At 37.7% G+C, this 24,374-nt stretch overlaps 1 protein-coding gene across 2 annotated transcripts in view; it reads left to right on the plus strand.

Annotated features, from left to right (window-relative positions):
- LOC136871994 (coiled-coil domain-containing protein 25) overlaps positions 1-24,374 on the plus strand; it is a 222,461-nt gene that overhangs the window by 107,087 nt on the left and 91,000 nt on the right. For both annotated transcript variants that reach the window (XM_067145782.2, XM_067145783.2), the window contains exon 4: positions 4,538-4,717. In XM_067145782.2, coding sequence (XP_067001883.1) covers positions 4,538-4,717 — 180 coding nt within the window. The remainder of the gene's footprint in view (positions 1-4,537; positions 4,718-24,374) is intronic.

The following is a 24,374-nucleotide window of genomic DNA, read 5'->3' on the forward strand; positions in this document are numbered from 1 at the left end:
TTAACTGCCCATTCCATGCTATCACAGAAGTCCAGTATATGCTTCCCATTCCTATTGGCTTTCATATCTTCCCCATGTTTACCCATGATTTCATATACTTCAGTTTTATTTCTAACTCTTGCTTTGAAATCACCTATTAGCACTATGTAATCTTTGCTATTGACCCTAGCTATGATGTCAGTGCTTCATAAAACTTGCTAACTTCATCCACATCTGCACCATCACAGGGTGAATAGACTGATGAACAGTCATACCCCACACTCTGCCGTTTCTTTTTTTTACATATGTTATGAACACATTATAATCTCCTATCTCTTAGTCATTTTCTTCCTTTACCAGAATATCATTAACATCTAACACACCCTGATACATTCTCTTTGCTGACTCAATCTTTTCTACTTTCTTCCGTAAGCTCTATTAATATTGATAGCTCTCCATTGAATTCCACATGTCCTCATTGGCTGCAGGAAAGTTGATACACATCTGCCATCAACATTAAAAATTTTACAAAATCACATCATAATCTGTTTGCCAAGTTGTTTCCAAGCAGTTCCATGCCTGTCAAATGGAAATTCAATCCGGTTACTCCCATAAGTTTCAGGCTTGCTTAAAACATTCTGAGCTCAGTAAATTCTATGAAACAGGAGTGCTGCCATACTCTACTGTAACACTCACCCCTCCTACTTCCAGAGATAATAACCAACACGAAAGGTTAACTTACCTAGGACAGGATCATTTGGTCAAGACAGACACAGGAGTGGTTCGAATTCAGAATTGTCATTCCTATCTGTACGGAAAAATAAGTTATTCTACCGTAAATCCAAGGACGGGGTAAACCAGCAACACAAATTTTATTATAATAGAAGGGAAGAATGGAAATTTACATGACAAATATCGTATAATCCTGAATATCACCCGTCACTGAATAAGACCCACACCTTAAATTTGATTTTAACATAAGAAACTTCATCTTGATTTACCCATATTGAACTGAGATTACAATTACTTATAAAATCTTAGAGGTTCCACTTTTTTCAATACAAAAACAATGTTGTCAAATGTTTTACAACATATCTTTAATTGCAGTACTAGTTTCGGCACTACAGTAATTACAGCGCCATCATCAGCTGCGTGACAGTAAAGAGAAACTCGGTAATACACATAAAATATACAACAACATATTCATACAAATAACTCCTTAATATCTTGTGTTAAATTGTGTTAAGTTAAAAATTACCCCAGTATACTACAAGTTAACAACTTGTGGGTCAAAACATTAAAAACATAAGTGGAAAATCTCACCTCAAGATGATGAGTTGGATTTCATTATTTATTAATACTTTTTATGTGCTGTATATTAGTTCATTGGCATTGAATTCCAAGGTCAAATACAATATTAGATCTAAATTCAAATTTCATCACTATCATCATCATCTGCAGTTTCCAGCTGTTGGCTGGGTCTGCTTAGATCTAAATTCAAATTTATGGTATTAAAATGTTCATTCCACAGGTATAATACTTTAAAAATCTTATGCCTATAAAACTCATTGTGTTTCATTATTTATGTTATAAATAGTAAAATACTCAGTCTTCTGAAACTCGATGGTTGTACCAAAATGTAAAACTTGTGTTGTTGTCTTATCAGGTAGGACTGTGACAATATTTGCCCTGAAGATGTTAAACGGACTAAGCTTCTCAGTTCAATACCAGATACCTCAACGGCCGTAGACTTAGCACAGCGGCTGCAGCACAACGAGTGTGTCAACAAACTGATATACAGAGCGTAGAAAGTATTAAGTAATTACTAAATAATGGAATCCAACTCATCATCTTGAGATGAGATTTTTCACCATGTTTTTAATGTTTTGACCCACAAGTTGTTAACTTGTAGTAACCTGGGGTAATTTTTAACTTAACACAATTTAACACAAGATATTAAGGAGTAATTTATTATAAGGAGTTGTTTGTATGAATATGTTGTATATTTTATGTGTATTGCCAGGTTTCTCTTTACTGTCACGCAGCTGATGATGGCGCCGTAATCAGCACCGAAACTAGTACTGCAATTAGAGATATGTTGTAAAACATCTGACAACATTGTTGCCATTGATGCTTTCACAGCCCGTACTTATAAACATGATACTGTATAGGCTTTTGGGCTTATGCTGTGTCAAGAAAATAAGGTGAAATTCTTTACGTTTCACAGAGAACTGTGCTCTGCGTCATCAGAAGAAATCTCAACTGTCCACGAGAAGATGGTTCGGTCGGCTTCCGCTTCGAACGCTAGCGCTGTGCCACGTCCTGGGAGCCATCCGGTGGTGAATGAACGTACCATTTCTACTTCCATTATAACGTCTAAATTTAAAGAGTCATTGTTTATAAGAAGCCTTTCTCGTGGACAGTTGAGATTTCTTCTGATGACGCAGAGCACAGTTCTCTGTGAAACGTAAAGAACTTCACCTTATTTTCTTGACACAGCAGAAGCCCAAAAGCCTATACAGTATCATCTGACAACATTGTTCTTGTATTGAAAAAGGTGGAACCTGTAAGACACTAAATTTGAGACAGCAAAATATGGAAAAAAATAAAAAATCAAATAACTTGCGTACCTATTTAATTTTCTTCAAATATACTACAAATATAAATTCAAACAACTTATAATTAATAAAATCATCACAAAAATCGTAAATGAAATAGGTCCAATACTTGGATCATTCACAATCTACCGTCGCCATGTGAAGTTTCACCATAGGAACATTCGTCGCTGGCATCTTTCCACAAATAGTCGTCCTCACTACTGTCCACTGAATTTGAAATTCCACATTTCTTAAAGCTTTTGGACACTAGATCGTTGGGAATGCATGCCAATGTAGTCTTGATCCAGCTGCATATTAGTCCCACTTCAGGCCTCTTCACTCTTCCGGTTGGTGTTAACACGTGATCACCATGAGACATCCATTCGGTGTACAACTGTTCGCGCACCCAGCATGCCAGCAACACTTGTGAAACAAATGACCATCGAGCATCCACAGGAGCGGCTTTCATATTTACCGCATATTTACCCATATTCTTTGATTTACCGTATTTCATTACCTTTCCATTTCGCGTTTCCATGCCACTGTAACTGTATTGAGAAAAAATTGATCTTGGTTTCTAGAACGCAACTAAAATACAATAAAACCTGAATGCCGGTTTACATGTGGTATATTGAGTACGGTAACCGTATTCAAATCTATTTCAATACTCCATGTAAGCATAGTAAATATTTACGAGATTGAACGGCTTGAATACAACCCACACCCAAGATTTAGAGCCAATATTTTGGGGAAAAAAGTGTGGGTGGTATTCAGTATTATATGATATAATGGTTGTATTAATTGCACATGATTTGTTGTCATGACAACTTGAAAAGGTGGGCTTGTGCATGAGGTTAATAGTTAAGTATATAAATTTCATTATTCGTCCGTATTGAACCAAGATTACAATTTATTAAAATTCGTATCCACCTTATTCAATACCAAAAAGGTTAATAAGTAGATAAAATAATTGCCCACAGCGAGAAAAGGAAATAGTAACAAGAAATATAATGGGATAGGGACTATAGCATAATTGTAGTCATGCAACTTACATAATTGAGGGAAGATTTCCAGTAGATGTACGGAATGTTGAGCAAATTGTTAATCACACATGACTCCAGAACAGCCCGCCTGGTGGCCATGATTGTTAAGGCGTTGAAGTCTAAACGGTCCGACACTGAGGTTAGCCTGTTAGAGTCCCATAGGTCAAAAAATTCTGTAGTCGCTTGACCAAAGGTCCTGTTCTTACTGCCAACGTACTTATACCAACTACATCTAACTTTAGTCTATCCATCTCCATTTTCAGATTCTCTAACTTATCACAACGATTCAAACTTCTAACATTCGATGCTCCAATTCGCAGAATGTCAGTATCCATCTTCCTGATGATAGGCCTCTCTCGTGTAGTCCCCACCTGGAGATCCAAATGGGGAACCAGTTTACCTCCAGAATATTTTACCCAGAAGGAAGCCATCATCAGACTCTTGGTGATAACAATCTTAGGTTACAAGAGTGATCCTATTGTCATCTAGCAGGACAGAGTAGTATTACATTCAGAGAGTATAAAATGTCACAGTTAGGTATATAAATGAAGTAATTGAATGGAATCAAAACTAATAAAAGAAACAAGAGCCACACAGGGTTGGCTCAGTGCTTACACCTAGTCCAAATGCAATCTTTCCTCTAAGGGATTAGGGCCCATCAGTGGATTGTATAGTAGTCCAAGTTGTCTGAGTACAAGGAGGGCCATGATTCACGATATGTTCAAGATGTCTACTCCTGTTCCACAGCAGTTGGTCCACTTACTAGGCCACACAACCAGTGTCCATGGTTCATGAACTAGGATGTGACTACAGTAACCCACTCCACAAACCACTTCCTTTCTTGGACTGTAGATTATTTATATTTAAGGAATTACATGTTTTTGTATCCTTTGAATTTATTGTTTTAATTTATTTTAGGGGCAGACTATTGATGATATTCCTACCGCTGTGTTGGAAGATGCAGCACAGTTGGTTAAAGCCAACAGTATCACGGGCAACAAGATGAATGATATTGATGTTGTCTATACTGTATGGTCAAACCTGAAGAAGACTGATGGTATGGATGTTGGGCAAGTAGGCTTCCATAAAGATAAAGAGGTAACGTACTGTAATTGTAGTTATTTGATGATGATTCTCAAATTTCTTAACATTAGTTTCGTAGTTCTGTAATATTAAAGATGTGAGTGTTGAAATATTGCTTATGAAAACTTTGCAGCATTCATGAGAGATATGTGTATTTCTTAGTTGCGTGCTTGCTTGCTTTTGCTTGCTTGAGATATCCATTGAATAATAATGATATCAGAGTTGGGTGTTTTAAATTAAGTGACTTTTTTAAATAAAGCATCTTTTTTTATTTTAATAACATGTAATTCTAATTACTGCTAAAACTTTACATGTGTATGTTCCTGTAAAATTAGCCCAATTAACTAATGTATGTTCAATCCTCAGCCCTAAGGCTGGTTGGATCCTCCACAGCTCCACTATCAGCTGTCGTAGATGGCTTAGGCATCACTGAAGAGGTGTACTAGGGAAATGAGGAGTGAGGTAGTTTCTCATTGCTTTCCTCACCAAGCCAGAAGTTGCTATTACATATTAGGCTGCTAAGTCCACTGAAATGTGTGCACCAACGACCCTATGAGCAATATTTTCACACCATTCATAGCAGGGGCTGGCTGCATAAGGAATGGCATTACTAGCATCACTCACACCTGTCACTTTTATATTCTCAAAGCCAAGGATAAGGCAGAGACAGATCAATGAAAGTATCAAAATTGCTCTAGCCTATACCAGAAAGAATAGTGCACTGTAAACACTATGTCCCGCCAGCAGAGGCATAGCCCAATTAAAACATTCAATAATCTGTTAATAACCTAATGAGTAATGAACCTTACCCGCAAAAATGCCCTTGCAAATAGGAATTTCCATTCCGAGAGAAATTCCTTTCAAATGCTGATGCAGGGAGTGCTGCCAATCATAGCAGAATTTAAACTCTTGAGAGGTGGCATGGTTGAGTGTGAAATTCATAGAAAATATAGCAGCTTTTTGCCATTTCGTTATGTCATATCTTATGCATATTAATCTAATAAATTTGTAATAAAACTTTGATTATTGGTTCTTTCTTGCCATCTAAACAAGCAGACAGCAATATCCACTTCCTACATAATTGAATAGCCAATCAAATCAAGCAGAAGATAAATGAATCCCACTTCTTTCAAAATCACCTTATCAAAATGTTATTTTCCTCTCTTCATGTAATGCCCACGATCTCGGCAATCTGTCGTCCATTAGACTTGACGTATTGTGAATGATATGTCATATAAAGATAAGTACTTGATAGAATAAGCAGGTAATTGCAGGAGTATTCATCAATAAACGGTGGAAGCGTGTAACGATTTTGGGCCTTCACCTGAGAGGGGTCCGTGGATGTACAGATTAAAAAATGAAACAAGTGTTTCAAGGAGTATTTTTTGAACTATTTATTTGTTTAACACCAAATTAAGATTTTTTTAAATAACTGGGATAGTAAGACTATATAAAAACAGTTATAACAGTAATCAATAAAAAAAATTTGAGAAACTAACCTCACCTGGAAGATACATGTATTAAGCAATGTGTGTTGACAACCTATGATCAAGTAATATTTGAAGAACTAATATATATATTTAAAGGAGAATAGAAGATGGAACTTAGCAAGACTAGAATTACAACGGTAGGTACCAAAAAACACAAAACATCAATAGGTAGACAGAGGGTAACTTTTCCTTCTTCAAATATAGAAAGGTAATGCAATTTAAATACTCACAATATATACAGAATACACAATTAGAAGGGATTCTAAAGACTGAACATAGAAAAGGAAAGTGTTCAAATGGAGAAAGATACACCGTTTACGCGAATAGCCATGACACATTTCAGTTCAGCCAACTTGAGCACAACAGACACTAGTGTTCCAAGTGTTCCATATAAAAATAAAAAGGAAGGGAGCTTACTCATCACCCATGACAGGCAAAGTCCAAAGCATGATTCCAAGATTTTTAAAAAAAGAAGGAAAAAGGGGTGTATAATGACACGGAAGGAGAGCAGAAAGATATAGTAGTCCATCATGAATTAAGTCCCCAGGATCATCTACTACTTCAGAGAAAGGCTCAGTCTCTAAGTAAAACTTCATTTTAAAAAACATAACTGGGAAGATCCAGCTTAACCAGAGAATCCAAAAGTCTCTCCCCCTACCTGAGTCATTGAAGACACTTCAGCTGGAATGAAGTGAAAAGGTGTCATCATGGAGACGAAATCAGAGTAAGTTCCAGTCTCAAATTGATCCGTTGCACACTGACCGAGTGTGAAGTGATGGCTGAGAATTTATAGCTAGAAAAGAGTGACGTAGACAGATGTAATGGTAGGGGTGGGAGGGGAACAGACTGGAAAATTCAAGAATATTGTAGAAGTTGAAAAGGTGCAATTAGCGTATGTAGAAGTGTAGAGATCCGGGGAAGAAAGAAACTAGTGTAAAGTAAGGTTAGAAATGTGTGCAAGGATATTGGTGGCAGAAGTTAACATCTTGATTATTGATTATACTAATATATTTTAAATCTTAGTCACAGTTAGTTACCTAAGTTTGTAATTAGTGATACAGAGGAAGAAGTGTTCCACCCCCAAGAAATAAAGAGAATACCACAGAGAACTGGACAGAAAATCGAGGAAACAGAACCAGAAGAAATTTTTATGAATGTATGTGTGCTCTACATGTAGTTACAAGAAATCAGACGTTTTCTTCTCGTCGAGTGTAAATGAATTAAAATCTTATGTCTAAGTGTGTATTGCTTTTGCTGTAAAATAATTTAACTCAGTAATGTCTGAAATATTGTGCAGCCTAATATGAATATAGTATCCTGTATAATATTAGAAACAATTACAACTGTTGCTACAGCAGCATTGACGACTGACGACTGTTCAGCAATTTGTGATGTACACTGTCAGTAATCTATCATCCCTTGTTCAGTTGTATTTCTGCTACCCAAGATATGTGATTTCTCTGTGTAGGGTATTTTTTTTTCTTTTTTTTTTTTTTAAGTTCACTGGAATGATGGTTTGCATAGTGGAATTTTGCATAACTTGTAGTGCTTTTTCAATCTTTTTGGATTGGCAGCACTGGGTGCAGGCTGTGAAGCAAGTGCAGGCTGTGAAGCAAGGAGCCAGAACAGTTTATGAAATTTAATGGCATAGTGCACTGGCATGTTACTTTTGAATATTTTAAGCTCAACAATTCAATATGATGGGTAAAAACTTCTTACAAAATTGTACAAAATTATTTTAATCCTCCTGTTCAATACTATATACCAGGGCTGGCCACAACGAGGCTCGCGAGCCGCATGCGGCTCTTGAGTCAGTCTTGTGCGGTTCTTGACACGAACCTTAGAGTAAAATTAAATGATATAATTAATGGAATCTAACGACATCTTGCGGCTGGCGGCAGTCAGTAGCAGTGATGTGCGGCTTAACGTTATTAGCGCTGTAGGTCAGCGGTAAGACATGGGAGGTGAAGTTAGTTCCGGCGATTTCCATTTGATAGTGCTTTGAGCGGGACAGTGTGTCAGTGAGCCAGTGTCGTGAGGTGAAGCCAGTCGCGTTCATGTATAGGCAGTAGCGAATGTCGATACTTTTCTGTGTGCAGTTGTGTGCTGTTTCAGTACGGTTGTGGCTTGGTGTCCAAACAGTTGCGATGCTGTCTAAGAAGCGTAAATATAAAGAGGAGAATCAAGCTTTTAATATCGACTGGGAGGAAGAATTTGTTTTTGTAGAAAGAAACGGTGAGCCAATGTGTCTTTTGTGTCAAATAACTTTGTCATAGTTCAAGGCCAGTAATCTAAAATGCCATCGTGACACTAACCACAGCGGTTTCAACAAAGATTTTCCTGTTGGCTCTCAGTTAAGGAAAACCAAACTGAAATCACCAAAGGAAAAACTTCATGGTCAGAGTAGGGTTATGTCAATTTTTACCAAGGAAGCAGATTTAACAACCGAATCTGGCTTCATCTTGGCTTTTAATATTGCAAAAGCAAAAAAGCCTTACATAGAGGGGGGAGTTTATTATGAAGAACATGGCACATTTCTGTTTTAGAACCCGAAAATATGAAACTGCAGAAACTGATCAACGAAATGCCCTGTGATAGACACACAATAGAGAGGCAAGTTTCTGTTCTTAGTGCGAATATTTTGAAAAAATTACAAAAAATCTAAGTGAGTGCTCAGCAGTAAGTCTGTCTCCGGATGAGTCTACTGATATCAAATATAAACCACAACTAGCTATATTTGTGAGGTATTGTCAAAGGACTTGCAGGTGGTGGAAGAACTTTTAGACCTGGTTATTTTGAAGGATACTACTCATGGTTGTGACATTAATGAAGCCCTGGATGGTGTTTTACAGAAAAACTCAGTGCCTCTCCGTAATATTGTCAGCATTGCTACCGATGGTGCAGCATCTATGACTGGCACGAAACAAGGGCTTATTGGCCTTTTAAATGCTGACACATCATTTCCTGATTTCCTACCTGTACATTGTATTATTCACAGAGAACATTTAGCAGCAAAATATTTTCAGTACCCGCATATTATGCAGGTAGTTCTAAAAATTGTGAACTGTATTCGCTCATGTGCCAAAACACACCGACAGTTAAAATCTTTTATAGAAGACATGAACAATGATGAGCTTCCTGATGATGTATCTTGGTACTGCTTAGTAATATGGCTATCAGTAAGCAATGTTATTGACAGATTTTTTGAATTACTTGATCCAATCAAACAGTTTATGGAAGGAAAATCATTCCCTGAACTTAATGAACCCCAGTGGTTGATAGATTTGGCTTTTTTTGTAGATGTGGTCCAGCATTTAAAAAAGCTAAACATATCTTTACAAGGAAGATACAGTAGTGCGTTGAGCGGGAGACCCTGGCTTCACCTCACGACACTGGCTCACTGACGCACACTCCCGCTCAAAGCAATATCTTTCTGGTAAAGATATTTCTGAATTGGCCCAGACTGTATTTAGTTTTCATAGCAAGTTGACGCTTTTTGGGAAAGACCTCCACACTAAAACATTTTCTCACTTCAAATGTTTGAAGAAAATTACTGAAAGCCTTCCTGACGTGCAGGTAGAAACTGAAGATTACATGAGTGAAATGTCTGGCCTTGCTGAAGAAATCAATGGCAGATTTAATGATTTAAGATCATTTAAACATTCATTTTAATTCCTGGAAAATCCTTTTTCTGTTGATGTTGTGGACGATGGCAGTCCTGTTTCATCACCAATAACAAAGGATACAGCAGCTGTAGAGTTGGAACTACAAGAACTGCAAGAAGACGAAGGACTAAAAGGATTGAAACGAAGTGGCATTTCTACCATAGAATTTTGGAAGAATGTTCTAGAAGAAAAATACACACTAACAAAACAGTGTGCCAAAAGACTAATCTCAATCTTTGGGACTACTTATGTGTGTGAATCACTGTACTCAACGATTAAATTCATGAAATCTACATATCGATCTGAACGAACTGATGAACATTTAAGTGAACTTGTGCGAATTATCAGCCAGATTTCAAAAAACTAACAGCAAAATTGAACACTCAAAAAAAGCACTTCTCAAAAGTAAAATCTCATTCCTTGATGTGTACCTGAAAAATAATGTTCTATGTAGTGAATAAATGTTTCTTCATTTGTTATAAAATGAAAAACGTGTCTTCATTTTATAAACCATTTTATAAACTTGCTCCCAATTTTTAGTCTCCTAAATTTGCGGCTCCCAGAAGTAAAGTCAGTGGCCACCCCTGCTATATACCGTATTTTCACTAATAATCCCCGCATATTTAAAAAAAAAAAAAAAACTTGGGGCGCGAAATTTGGGTGCGGGTTTTATTTGCGTCAAGGTTGCCAACACACCTGGCTCACCTAGTTTTCAATGCTGAGTGTACAGTTATGCTTTGTGCAACCGTAGATGGAAGAAAACTGTCCCCATATGTGATATTTAAATGGAAAACAATTCAGACTTTTAATTCTAAACTGACTTTACATTTTTTTTAAATAGTACCGTATTTTATACAGTAATTTAAATTAAAAATTTCTCCCCATCATGATAGAACGCGTCTTCCAGAACGTGCAGGGGTAGCTTTCCGCTTTCTCACTCGCTTCCGTGTGTCTATAGTGTGTTTCATAGTTGAAAATGGAGTGAAATCGTAATTCTTTTGAATTCAGTGTTTTAAGGAACGCCACAATATCACGTAGCGGGCTGTACGCGGAAAAGCAGAATCCACAAAAACTGGCGAGGGTTGGCATTTCTGAATTACAAGATGGCTGTTAATTTGAAATCACGTAATTGGAAGTCCGACTTCTGTATTACAAAGACTTCGAATTAAGGAGGTTTTACTGTATCGCAAAACTAACATCAGATTTTGCCGGTGTGTCTATTTCAAGTGTTTACATTGCACAAAAAGAATTATCCACCACTGGTCGTGTTACTGCCGAGTAAAAAAAGTAAACTCGTGTCCTCATCCCGGGGTGGTGCAGCTCTTTTCAGTCACACCCCCATTGGAGGTGAGCTGCGTGTACCATTTGAACCACATACCAGCCCTCCTGCCATTCTTAAATTTCTGGCAGTACCAGGAATCGAACCCGGGTCCCTGAGGACGGCAGCTATTAACACTAACCGTTACGCTACGGACTGCCCATTAAAAAGAAACCACGTACGAGAAGTGTTTTAGGTGTGGAGTGTGACGAACTTGTACGTAATTTAGGAGAGGATTCTAGTGATGCAAGAGACAACGAATCTTCTCATCTACAGGGAATCAAGCCTATTGCAAGTTTAGGTTAATGAAATACCTGTCACATAAGTAGGTCTACTTGCTCATTTTCATGGAAAATATATTTCTTAGCAGTGATATTTGCGTAAAGACCGCATGGACCTCGCGGAATGATACAAAATATTTGTTTATGCCTACGTTACTCTTTCGATGGAAGGAATTTTAGTTCTTTTTTTTTTTTTTTCAAAATGAGCCTTCCTAAAATGAGGGTGTGGGCATTATTTGACGGCAGGGATTATTCGGGTAAATACGGTATTTTACCTCCAATTAAGACGAAACTTCACACATAAATAGACATGTTTCAACATGACATTGGGTCATCCTCAGTAAGACATGTAAAATTAATTAAAAACATAGGAAAACACACAAAATGAAATGTTACGGTAGTTAAAAAGTTTTAAAAAGCATGATGAAAGTTAAGACTGTAAAATGTTGATTGTTAAAACAATCTTGAGCTGGAGGTCTTTCTGTTTCAATGTTATTGTTGTCCTTTGGTGTGGTTCAACTGGTGTCTGTATATTGTTGTCTTAGTTGTTGTGCTCCGAAATGGGCTGATATACATACGCATTATTGAAGTTGAACCGTCTGATTTTTTTAGTCTGTAAAGTGGATAATACAAATGGAATTATGTTTGAAAAATGGTGACTAACAGGAACAATATTTAGATTAAGTTATGAAGAACTAAGTATTAAGTTATATAAGAATCTAAAGAATAGATAACTATAGTGAGGCATGTCAAACATTTATTCTTTTCACTTTACAAAGGAAAATTTAATATGCCCTCCTCTTCAATACATAACACAACTCCATCATTAGCTCGTTTGCGACTTCTTTAGTGAAAAAAGGGGGTTAAAGTTATTTACATAATAGAAGATAAAAATTTGTTAAAAACATAATGAAGGACAAAAAGAAAAACAAAAGAGACATGATGGAAATAAAAAACAGAAGAGAGAAAGCTGGCTCATAGTCAGCAAATGGAGTATTGGAAGAAGAAGAAAGCAACAACTTTACCGAACAGTAGATACAAGCCACGTGGTCCTCAGTAGGCCTAAACGACAAATTTCCATCATTAGATGGAGTAATAATCAACTCGTTTGAGACTTTTTCAGTGAAAAAAAAACTTTACGTTTTTACATAATTGAAGCTAAAAGCGTGTTAAAACCTATGCAGAAAAGAATGAGAACAAATAAAACCAAAACGAACAATAAGTGTTTATAGTGAGGTTGTGGGCCTCTTAGTCTAAAAATTTTGCAGTGTGATATAATTAAAAACAGGACAAAATTACTGTGTTAAAAATTCAGAATTGACAGTCTGTCTCTGTAGAATCACCATCACGGATAGTTAAGAGGGGAGCGAAAACTTGAGAATCTAAGTTTGAGAGGAACGAAAATTAACTTCCGTTACTTGGCCCGCTTGTATCACCCATGTTCTCTGACTATGGAGTCCAGCTTTCGACTGACTTGCTCCCGCTATCAAGATGCAAGACGTGTTGCTACAAGGAAGTGGAGTGGGGAAATGGGGCGGGGCTTGCAGGAAAATGGGAGTATGCGGAATAATGGGGGTGGTGACTGTATTCAGTCTGTTCATATGTGTTTAAATTTACATTGCGAGTTGTAATTGTGATTACAAGAGCTTTATTAACTTCTCTTAAGGCTATTTTACATGACGACACTAGGTTTCACATCTAATTTTATGGAACAGATTTCATGAAAGACACTAGTGCATACTATAGTTTTATGATATCTTCTGCATTTTAATTCAGTATTATCTAATTATTATAGATGCTCACATTCTTGCTGCAACTACAGTCGTGACAGATGTTAGTGACTTTGAGAAAGGAAACACATGAGTATGGAATAGGGAAGGAATAAATAGATCACATTCAGGATGTACTCCAACCTTACTGAAAAAATAATGGAAAAAGAAAATGTCTAACTATATCTTAATGTGATATTTAACGTTAATATATCATGCGTAACAAATTTAAATAACTTCTTTTGGAAACTGTTTTAATCAGAAGAGAATCATCAATGTTGTCTAGGGAATTCTCCGCCTATAAATTTATTCCCTGCCACTAGTGGACTTCTTACTATTCTCTATCTTCCTTATTGCAAGTTCATTCCTGTAGGTATTCCTAGTCAAATAGAAATTAATTTTGTTTCATTAACTGTCAGTCAATTTCAATCCATTTTACAACCTTCCAGAATAGATTAAATACCAGTAGTACATTTACAACATAAGATTGATTATGATTATGATGAGATTATGATGAGTAGTACATTTGACATTATCTTTAAAATAACATTGTTAAAATCCCATAAACACGTCTGGGTTGTGTACAAGTCAAGACATTGCACTGTTTCTTCACATCTCCACTTCATTTTGCAAGCCAGATAACGCTAAAACCTTTATAACCTCAGAATTACCAGTACAGTTTCACGAAAAGTTGGAAGTAGATGAAAGTTGCTAGTGTCGTAATATAGTGTCGCAACTGCAATTCATACATGCCCATTAAAATAAAATCCACTTGCAAAACTTAGTTGTGAAACATAGTGTTAGTCTTGTTGTTATGTGTAAACTATACGTATTATGATGTCCTTTACATTTATGACTTATAGGGAATTAATGTTATGCTTCATTTGTGACTCGCACATTTTTACCACGGGCATATACACATAATTTCAAGATATTTATATACAAGATGAAACAAGACTCGGTTCCTTAACAAATTCACGCCCGTATCCGAGTTATTGCCTATAGCGCGTGACCATGCTGTGGACCGTATCCGAATTAGCCCGGATAAGCGCAACCTTGAACTGGAGCCATTCCTATGCAGCTGGGATCTATTTTGGTCACAAATATGTGCGAGAGAGATGAAGGTAATACCCTTATGAATGCTTCTACTCACCAGAAACCACATGGCCACGGCGATTTTCCCTCCCAATGCTCTTCTTTTGTTTTGTTTCTGAAGGTAGCCTTGCGCTGGGCCAACTAGCTGCGTAGTTGGTTTGTGATTGCACAAGCGTGTGTTTAATTGAATTGTAACCATGGCGTATAGGGACAATATAAATTATGCAAGTGGTATGAATTTACAAAGCACAGTTTTTCAGCTGCTTGAAAATTATCTTGGCCAGGAGTATACAGTCTATATGGACAATTATTACAATAGCATTGGACTCGCGAAACAATTACGGGAACAGAACACTGCCGTATGTGGAACAATGCAGTCAAATAGGGGTGTACCAAACGATCTAAAGGAACATCAGGGAATTCTCAAATGGGGGGAAAAGTGAACCCGACATACAAGTACAGTCACCTCTCTCCGACATTTCAGCTCCATCTACTTCATCAGCTCCAAGTCAGCGTCCCGCGATTTTGCCGCCGAAAAGGGCACCGGCCAAGGATCACCATTTAGGTTAGATGGGAAGAGAAAAGAGAATATTCGCTTGATTTTTCCACCATCAAATAAAGTCAAGTTACCCTCAAGAAGGTGCAAAGTGTGCTTCAAAAATAAAATTATTAGTGAAACACGCTATTTTTGTGGAAAGTGTGGTGTTCCATTCACCCAGGAAAGTGTGACATTACCTACCACACCCTACAGAGATACTAGAGGACTTCATTAAGGTATGTGGAATATTTTGTTTCCATATCTTGTTTAGTTTAGAACTTATTGTGAAAAGAATTCATTGTTGTTTGCTCTGCCACTAACAGCTGGAATAGCTGGGCCAGCCCTTTAAATAGCCCGCTCAGATGATGGGCGTGAATGTGTTAATACAACTGTATTTTATTAATGTTTTTTGTATATACTGTTGTCTAGAGATAACAATTTTGTATTGGAGTTACTTCCCTTTAAAACAACGGGTTATAACAATAACTTCATATTTTATTTTAATTCATTATTCACAAACTGACAAGTATTTCTTAAATATTCAATTTTTGAATGAAATACATTAACATACAGAATAAATAACACAATTTAATAAAATTTAAATAATCCCAACTTTATCCTTATGTAAACTATCGTGTTTCAGTTTGACTAGGACTTTTTAAAGATTCTTACAATATGCTTGTCATACACACATTTTTTCAGCTAACAATGTATTCATCTAAACCAAGGAAAACTTAGTTTAATGAAATGTAGCTGCTTAATGATATTTTCAGAATATGGTTGAAACCCATGCCTCAGGACAAATTTTCAGCATATTGCATGATTTGCCTGCTGCCATTTCTTGATGGATACAGTACTTTTGTATCCATCTCTTAGCACAGGCCAGAGTAAAGTGTAGCTTCCACTGAAGTCCCAGTCTCATCCATGGCTGTGACAATATGGAAGCTGCTGGGGTATGGGTGGTGCTGAGTAATGACATTCAGAGCACGTCTAGTGCATCTAAGTGTTATGAAAGGTGTTGGTCAGAGGGTCAGTCGTGCTGCAATAGCACTTTCTGACCCAGTGAGGAAAGCAATGGCAAACTACCTCACTCCTCATCTTGCCTAGTACGCCTCATTTTGGTGCTGCCATTGGTTTTTGCGGTTTCCTTATAACCTCATAACTTTTGGTGGTGCTACTTGAGGATCCAACCAGCCTCTGGGCTGATGACCTAACAGACAGACATTGCATGAAACGCAAAACATAATTTTCTCTTAGTAACATGAGGGAGCAGGCATTAAAAAGTCACGTGAGGAATGAAGCATGCCAGTAGTGTTAAGTCTGTTCTCATCATCACTTTAAAGTTGTTTTAAAAAAGAAAATTAAAATATAGAAGTTACAAAAGACTTAAATTAAGTAGCCTAAATAATACTTCGGCCACAAACACAAACGGTGTTCTGCCTGCCACAACTATCACAAAAAACACTATCATGTATGACTCCACTGCTGCCCTTCCATTAACCCATTAGTGCCCGTATTAATTTTTTCTGAGATTTATTTATTTATTGTGTTTTACCGCATGTTAGAGACCAAAATAATCTAATGAAACAAGTTTCAGAATTTTGGGACCGCTTGGTCATTAGATATTTGATGATGCCATATGGCAACTTCAGGCTCTTGCACTACCTATTTTTTAACAATGAGTTTTGGAAGAGAATTTAGATTACAAAGTGTTTTTTGTTTGTCGTACAGTGACAATGTTGAAAAATCTTAACATTATTTATTGTAAGAATATGGAATATCACTTTTTATTCTCATCACAGCTAAAATATTCAATTATTTAACAAAGGAGAAAATATTTGTTTGCAGTACAGAGAGACATATGGATAGTTTGTTGCCTGTCAAAACAAAACGCTCACTGGAACTATAGAATAAAATCAAAAGTAAGAAAACAAAGAACCAAAGAACTTCAGTTGCAGTTATACACTGCAGAGTAACTACAGTAGTCAGTACTTTCAGAGGCCGATAAAAGCCCACCCTTAGTCAGTCTTTTACTGTCTTCATATCATCCTGCACATCCCAATAAAAATGCTTGGAGGGCAATTTACTGTATCCAGATATGAAAAGTATGATGATGAAGCAACGAATTTCACCAGATATTTCTGGGTCCGTACAATTTCAAAACATTGCATACTTTTTAATCTATTGAACTAAATGTTCGACCAGCTGGTTATCCGCAAACAGTTCAAAAATGTCAACAACTGTCATGGATTTGCACATGCTATAATTAGGCTTGATTTATTTGTTTCTCTATCAGTTATCCACTCTTTCGCAGTATTATTATTACAGTAGAGTCTCGCTCATCCGACCTTCGCTTATCCGACATTCCGTGTTATCCGACACTGGTAGGCTTAATTTGAACTTAACGTAGAAGCAATTCTGGGACCCCCGGTGTGGAGGGTGCGACCGTGGGACAAGCACTGACTGTCATGTGGAAGGACCGGGTTTTCCTCAAGGACAGGTGCAGCGAGTTTTCAGTCATTGTTCAGTGTAGTATTAGTTGGGTACGGATGTTATAGTTCTCATATCCTCTAAGAGTATGGTGAGTAAATGGAAGAAAGTAATTGTTTCTGTGGAAGATAAGTTGACTGGGTTAAAGAGACTGGACAAAGGAGAAACTTTTCAAAAAGTGGTTTCAGATTATGGTGTTGTACGTGTTACAGTGGGAGACTGGAAACATAAGAGGGAAGAAATTGAAAAGTGGTGCACTACCAGAACAACAAGTGATGCACTGAAAATAAGAAAAACCATGAAAAATGTGAGTACAAAAAAGTAAGTGAAGCACTATTTCTTTGGTTCACTCAGAACCGGAAAAAAGGCCTATCAGTATCTGGCCCCATTCTGCAATATATGTCGGTGTATTTCCAGAACGGGTTTAATAAAAGGGACCCTAATTTTACTGCCAGTGCTGGGTGGCTTGATCGGTGGAAAAAAACGGTACGGCATTGGGAGGCTTAATATCTGTGGAGAAAAACTGTCAGCTAAATCCGATGAGGTTGTGAAATTTAAAAGGAAATTTCAAGAAATAATTCTTGTTGAAAGATTAACCGGTGATCAGATTTTTAATTGTTATGAGACTGGGCTAAATTTCAAGTTGCTGCCATCAAAACTCTCGCATCCCAAGCCAAGACGTCTCCACCTGGCTACAAGCATAGTAAGGAAAGAGTTTTACTGTTCTTGCCTATAGTAATTATTACCGTGCTTATGATCGGCAAAGCAAAGAAGCCTAGGACATTTAAAAACATTTCTGTTAATGTTTCTGTTCATGTTCTTCCCCCCTAACGTGACGTCAATATGCCGCCAATGGACCAAGGTGTGCTGGAAATATTGAAGAGGAAATATCGGCGGAAACTCCTTTCATCCCAGATAGAGAAAATGGACAATGGTTAATGACATGATAGAAAATTTAAAGCGAAACAACATGAAAGACGTGGCATATTGGATAGCGCAGTCTTGGAAAGAAGTTGAAACAACGACATTAGAATGTTTTGGAACATATTGTTGAGTGAGGTTGAACATCGAGAGGTGGTACAAGAAGACATGGAAAACATTGTTCCCTTACTGAATTGCATTCCTGTCTGTGAGGATGCTACGACTCAAGATGTAAGTGCTGTGCACAAGATCAGCTGTTTGAACTAACTGACCCTGACATTATTCGTTTTGTGAATGCTAACGAAAATGTGGGTGAAGAAGAAGAACAAGGCATTGCAGAACAAAAGGAGAAAACGATGACTCACAGTGAAGGATTATCGTCGATGGCAGGATCTCGCACCAAAACAAGGTGAATCAGCAAGCAAGCAGGTATTGTTGACAAGTTTCTTTTCGTAAGACATTTGGAATGTTTTCGTTCAATACTGCATCTACTGTACAATTGAATTGATAAGTCAATAAACAGAGTACCGTATGACGTAATAATACAGTACAGCCTTCCTGTTTGTTTTACTTCATTTTCAAAGATATTCTGTATTATCCGACATTTTCGGTGATCCGACGTACTCCAGGTCCCGTTTAGGTCGGATAATCGAGACTCTACTGTATTATTATTATTATTAGCGTATGGTAACGTACACAAAACAATACAAAGAATAAATATACAGCACAAAATATTATATACATAATTGCAAGATAAACACATAACATTGAAAACAATCGTGCAAGCAAAAGAGTTCAAAGAGTTAGATCTAAGTTCTCTAGCCATTGTATGGCCTCAGAAGAAGCCACCACAAAGTCCTGGCTGGATCCAGCGAATGTCCTTCCAATGCATTCGGTGACAATATGGTTGATGGTCTGCTTAACTGCACCACAGTCACAGGCTGGAGATGAACAACATCGATCCACATCTCCCGTGGTTAGTACGTACTCTGTTGAGGGCTACCCATGTCTTGCGGGGCAAATCAAAGCCAGCTGGAAGATTCGCAGTATGGGGTATTCAAACAGACCTTGCATTATAGACAGAAAAGGCACTTCGTTTCCCGGTAACACACCTTCACGATGGAAACTAATCCCAATTCTTTCATTATTTACAAGCTTCATATTCAGCACTGTCACGGAACTGTTGAGAGCTGAGATTATCAATGTCTGCCATCTTCTTTATCAATAAGCCCGTCATCATCTTCATCACCAGGAGTCCTTGTCTGTAAGTACACTTACATCGGGTGGTTCCACAAAAATATCACCAATGAGATTTACAGACAGTAGCATATACACTGCTTCTAAAAGGGAAAATCTCTTCCTGCAATGAGAATGTATGAATTAGGATAAAGTAACATGATCCGATAACAGCAGCAATTTCACTGAGTATAAACGCTTAGTGTTGCTGTATGGCAACGTTAATGATTCAACAAGCACTACTACGGCATTGTGCGCCCATACTATTTAAAATGCTTACAACATACAGTATATAATGAAGTGTGCACAACACGATTGTAGACATAGTCTAATGAAAGAAATTCATTTATACATTTTATATCCTTCTTACGCAAAGCCGGGAGCCATTTTGTGGGAATCTGAAAATAACCAACAGTCCACTACTCCTTATGTCACAATCGATTTTAAAATTAAATAAACGTGATTACTCGATTCCACAAACTCTTCTTTAACTGTCGAATGACACCACAGTCTTCCAGGTTCTTTCTTATTGCCAACAGTACTAAAAGAAAAAGGTATGAAAATCGTTGCCATATGGCAACGCACAGCGCTAATGGGTTTTAAAGAAGACTCACCACCCTATGAAGCATCAGAGACCAGATGTCTACAGAATTATTTTTCAGGAGAGCAAGTAACCAAAGCTGAGATTATATGGTGCATGCAATACTGTCGTGCAATATCATTCTTTACATGCCAGTGAAGATAGTCTATATTTGTTCCCAGTAATGTTTCCCGACTCTGAAATACCTTCAAAAGTTCAACTGCACAGAACAAAAGTTGTGTATAAAATCACTCGTGGTTTGATTCCCTGTTTTCATAAACAAGTTCTTGAGATGGGTAAGTGCCATATTTCACCGTTGGTTTTGACAAGTCACTGACTAAAGTTTCTCAGTTGGGCCAAATGGATCTTGTAGTTTGCTGTTTCAGTCCTGACACAAATGAGGTATGCATATCTTATTTTGATTTCACGTTTCTTGGTCTCTCTACACCCCCCAATTTGTTAAATGTTATTATTTTTTTTTTTTTTTTGTGATCACAGCGAGGACTCAGTCTTAAAAAAACTCTTACAGATTTCAATGGATGGTCCAAATCTTAATGAAGAGCTCCTTCAGGATATGAATAAATTATTAAGTGATGATCCAGATGCTCCCATTTTGGTGAACATTGGATCTTGTGGCTTGCATACTGTCTACAATTCATAAAAAGTGACAGGAAAAGAAGCCCAGTGGGATATTGCATAGTTTTTTCGTGCTGTTCACTTCTTTTTGTTGCCAAGTTGTCATGTCTATCATCACTTGCTGGAGAATTGGAACCATTCCTAAAACAGTTTTATACATATCTTCCATTTCCACCGAGCTCAATAGCTGCAGTCGCTTAAGTGCAGCCAGTATCCAGTATTCGGGAGATAGTAGGTTCGAACCCCACTGTCGGCAGCCCTGAAAATGGTTTTCTGTGGTTTCCCATTTTCACACCAGGCAAATGTTGGGGCTGTACCTTAATTAAGGCCTCGGCCGCTTCCTTCCCACTCCTAGCCCTTTTCTGTCCCATCATCGCCGTAAGACCTATCTATGTCAGTGTGACATAAAACAACTCGCCAAAAAAAAAAAATCTTCCATTTGCACCACTCCTGTATGAATCTCTCATAGCAACAATGATAATGATATTGTTTCATGGAAATGCTTCATTTGAATGCAGTTTTTCTGCAAATAAAGAAGAATCCTTGTAGCACAAAGAAGAATGTATGATGCTATTTCAAACCTTGGTGGAATTGGAAAGGTCTTCATTAATAAGAACATTCTCCAATATTCTCAATATTATACACAATATTGAGGTTCAAACTTACTTCCTTCGAAATATTGTGCTATAAGATGGCTTCAAATTAGAAAGTCATTGATCGTGCCATAGATGTCCTATGTAATGATGTCAGTTATATGGAAGGAGCAAAAAGAGACACAAAAATCCCAAACTGTAACAGCTTCAAAACAGTATCAGCTTCAATTAAGGATAAGATTCTTAAGGCCAAGTTGTCATTTCTATCATCACTTGCTGGAGAATTGGTACCATTCCTAAAATAGTTTTATACATGTCTTCCATTTGCACCACTCCTGTATGAATGTCTCATAGCAACAATGAAGAATGTAGTGGCAAAAATTTGTTAAGTACGAGTCATTGCAGTCTTCAGGAAACATCCTCAAAATTAGACAGTAAGGAAAATCTTCTGCCTGCATTTAAAGTTTTCTTAGGTTATGCTGCTAGAGCAGCTATTCGTTGCACTCCTGGATTAAATGATATACTGTATATGTGTTAGTGTTCTGCACAGATTGTCTAAGAGAAATGGTAGGTGTGTGCAAGAAGTTATTGGATCAGTTACCTCTGGCATATAAACTGACTAAAGGAATTTCTTGTTTTAATTTAAGTGTAACAAAGCAACCACCATATCTGTGCAGCAAATATCCAACCATAGATTTAAATGTCTTTGTTGAAAATAAATGTATCTCCGCTAATAAAGCTGATCATATACAAAGGGTGTTCATGAGATTAATACCTTCAATCAAGTAGTCAATTCTTTCTCTTCAGAAGATGAGTGGTTAGGTCAGTTTTAGCTCCACACTGTTTTGCCAACAGTAAATTTGAAATGGAAAAGTTGGCTTCATTTATGAAAATAATACTGATATTGTTTCATGGAAATGCTTCATTTGAATGCAGTTTTTCTGAAAATAAAGAAGAATCCTTGTAGCACAAAGAAGAATATATGATGCTATTTCAAACCTTGGTGGAATTGAAAAGGTCTTCATTAATAAGAACATTCTCCATGCTGCAAGGAATGCTCGTGCATTGTATGTTCAGTACCTAAAGAAGAAACCTGAAGCGTTGGAAGCTGACGATGCCTTGAAGGGGGGGGGGGTAGAGAGAATTAGAAAAGAAGAGGACGGTGATCGCAGAAGCTCGACAGTCTTTGGTGGCTATAGATGAAAGAAATTTCCTGACTGAAGCAGAAATGGTATTGGATTTTTTTACCTTAAAATGAACTTAATGATTCAGTTCAACTTCAAGTTTTGAAATTTAATATGCACATTAATTGCTCATGAGTTTTTTGGATGTTAAGTTTTAAAAATGTATTTCAGTACCACTGCCTCCTCTCTAAAGAACTAGAGAAACTGGGAAATGACTTTTGGTCCCAGTTTCAATGATGGTGTAATCCTGACATTCACCTCCCCGTGGCAGAGAGAGGGCAACTGTTTTCTGTATATTACATACAAGTGGCTAACGAATGCAGGGACCGAGTATCTCCCGGTATAAGGAGACCACCTTCTACCAAATGCCAACAGCCTCCTAGGAGGGCGGATGAGCGCGTAGAAGGAAGGGCACACTCTTGCCCTTGGACTGGGAAACGGCTCCTAAAGACGGAAGAACCACTAGATGGCCAACGGTATAGGATGGGGTAGGGAACTGGAAACCACTCCATTCAAGACCTGAATGGGCATCCCAAGCATCGGCTGGTTGCGAACCCTGGGGGGGGTTGTGTGTGCACCCATGTTGAGTAAGTGTACCTGCTAAAACTCAAGAAATATTTGGCTGCTATACATTATAACCAGCAAATCCTATTATAGAAGGGGTGAGGACGAGTACCTGGTGCCTTAAAACTGACACTAATCGTTTAAGGTATGGCAACCCTGTCAGAAAAGTCACTGGCCCTCCAGGTTGGGGGTTGCACATACGGTTAGTGGGTCTGTTGCGTAAAGAACGATTTTTATGAATATCTCGCGTTTGGCTCAGATGAATAAGAATGGATATCAAAATATGACGACCCTCCAATGGAAATTGGCTTTACGAATAGGAACTTTGAATGTAAGAACCCTGTATAAACCTGGATCCTTCAAAATCCTCAGTCAACAGTTGTAAAAGTAATGAGTGGGAATTGCTGCAATTCAAGAGACTAGATTATTAGGTAATGGTATACAGGACATGGAGAAGTGTACAATTTTTACTGTTACCTTTACTACAGCAGTTACACTAATTACTACAGCGCTTGCAATAGACAAACACTAAACACAGTAGCCAAAACACTACACACTCAGAGAAACATTAGCTGAAACTACGCGGATCTCCGCCGACAGCAACATACGTAAATATCAGTAGGGCCAACTAGTGGACAATAAACCAGGAAGGTGGAAGGAACTAGGACCTACCGAGGGCATGTACATGGCTTAGATCGCAGATTCCGAAATAATCAACCGTGATCCTTAAATTTAAAAAATATTATTTACAAAGGGAAAATACCTTATAAATATACAATGGTGAAACAGTCGCTTAACCTACCTATAACCACACCTGAGTTAACTACAGACGAGTTGAGTGGCCGTGATTAAAGATAGGTTACCTGAATTTAACGCCATTCTTGTGTCCTTTGGTGCTTCTACCCTCGCATGGCCAATTAGCGCAGGTTAAGGGGCAGTTACTACATTATCTCGACAGAATTAAGGATTTGTTGTCTCTCGAATTGCAGGCTAACGTTAGTCCTAACCTAATCTGTACTCCGTCTTTTTCACAAGAGTACCCGAATCAAAGGTACGAGGCCTCAGTAAACCCTCTGGACTATTCTAAGCCTTCCCAAGCACCCCCTACACCTGTTTTTCCCCAGATTTTCTCCAATCTGCCTCACCCGTTGACCACTGTGTTTAAGGGAGTCTCTAAATTTTCAGCTAACTCCATTGATGAAGTTATTTCGTTCCTTCGCTTCCTAACTGAGTTCAAAGATCAGGCAATAGTGTATAATCTCAGTAACGACAACGTATTTCAAATTCTATACCCGCATGTCTCTGGGGCTCT

The sequence above is a fragment of the Anabrus simplex genome, chromosome 4, assembly GCF_040414725.1.
Source record: "Anabrus simplex isolate iqAnaSimp1 chromosome 4, ASM4041472v1, whole genome shotgun sequence".
Lineage (NCBI taxonomy): Eukaryota > Metazoa > Arthropoda > Insecta > Orthoptera > Tettigoniidae > Anabrus > Anabrus simplex.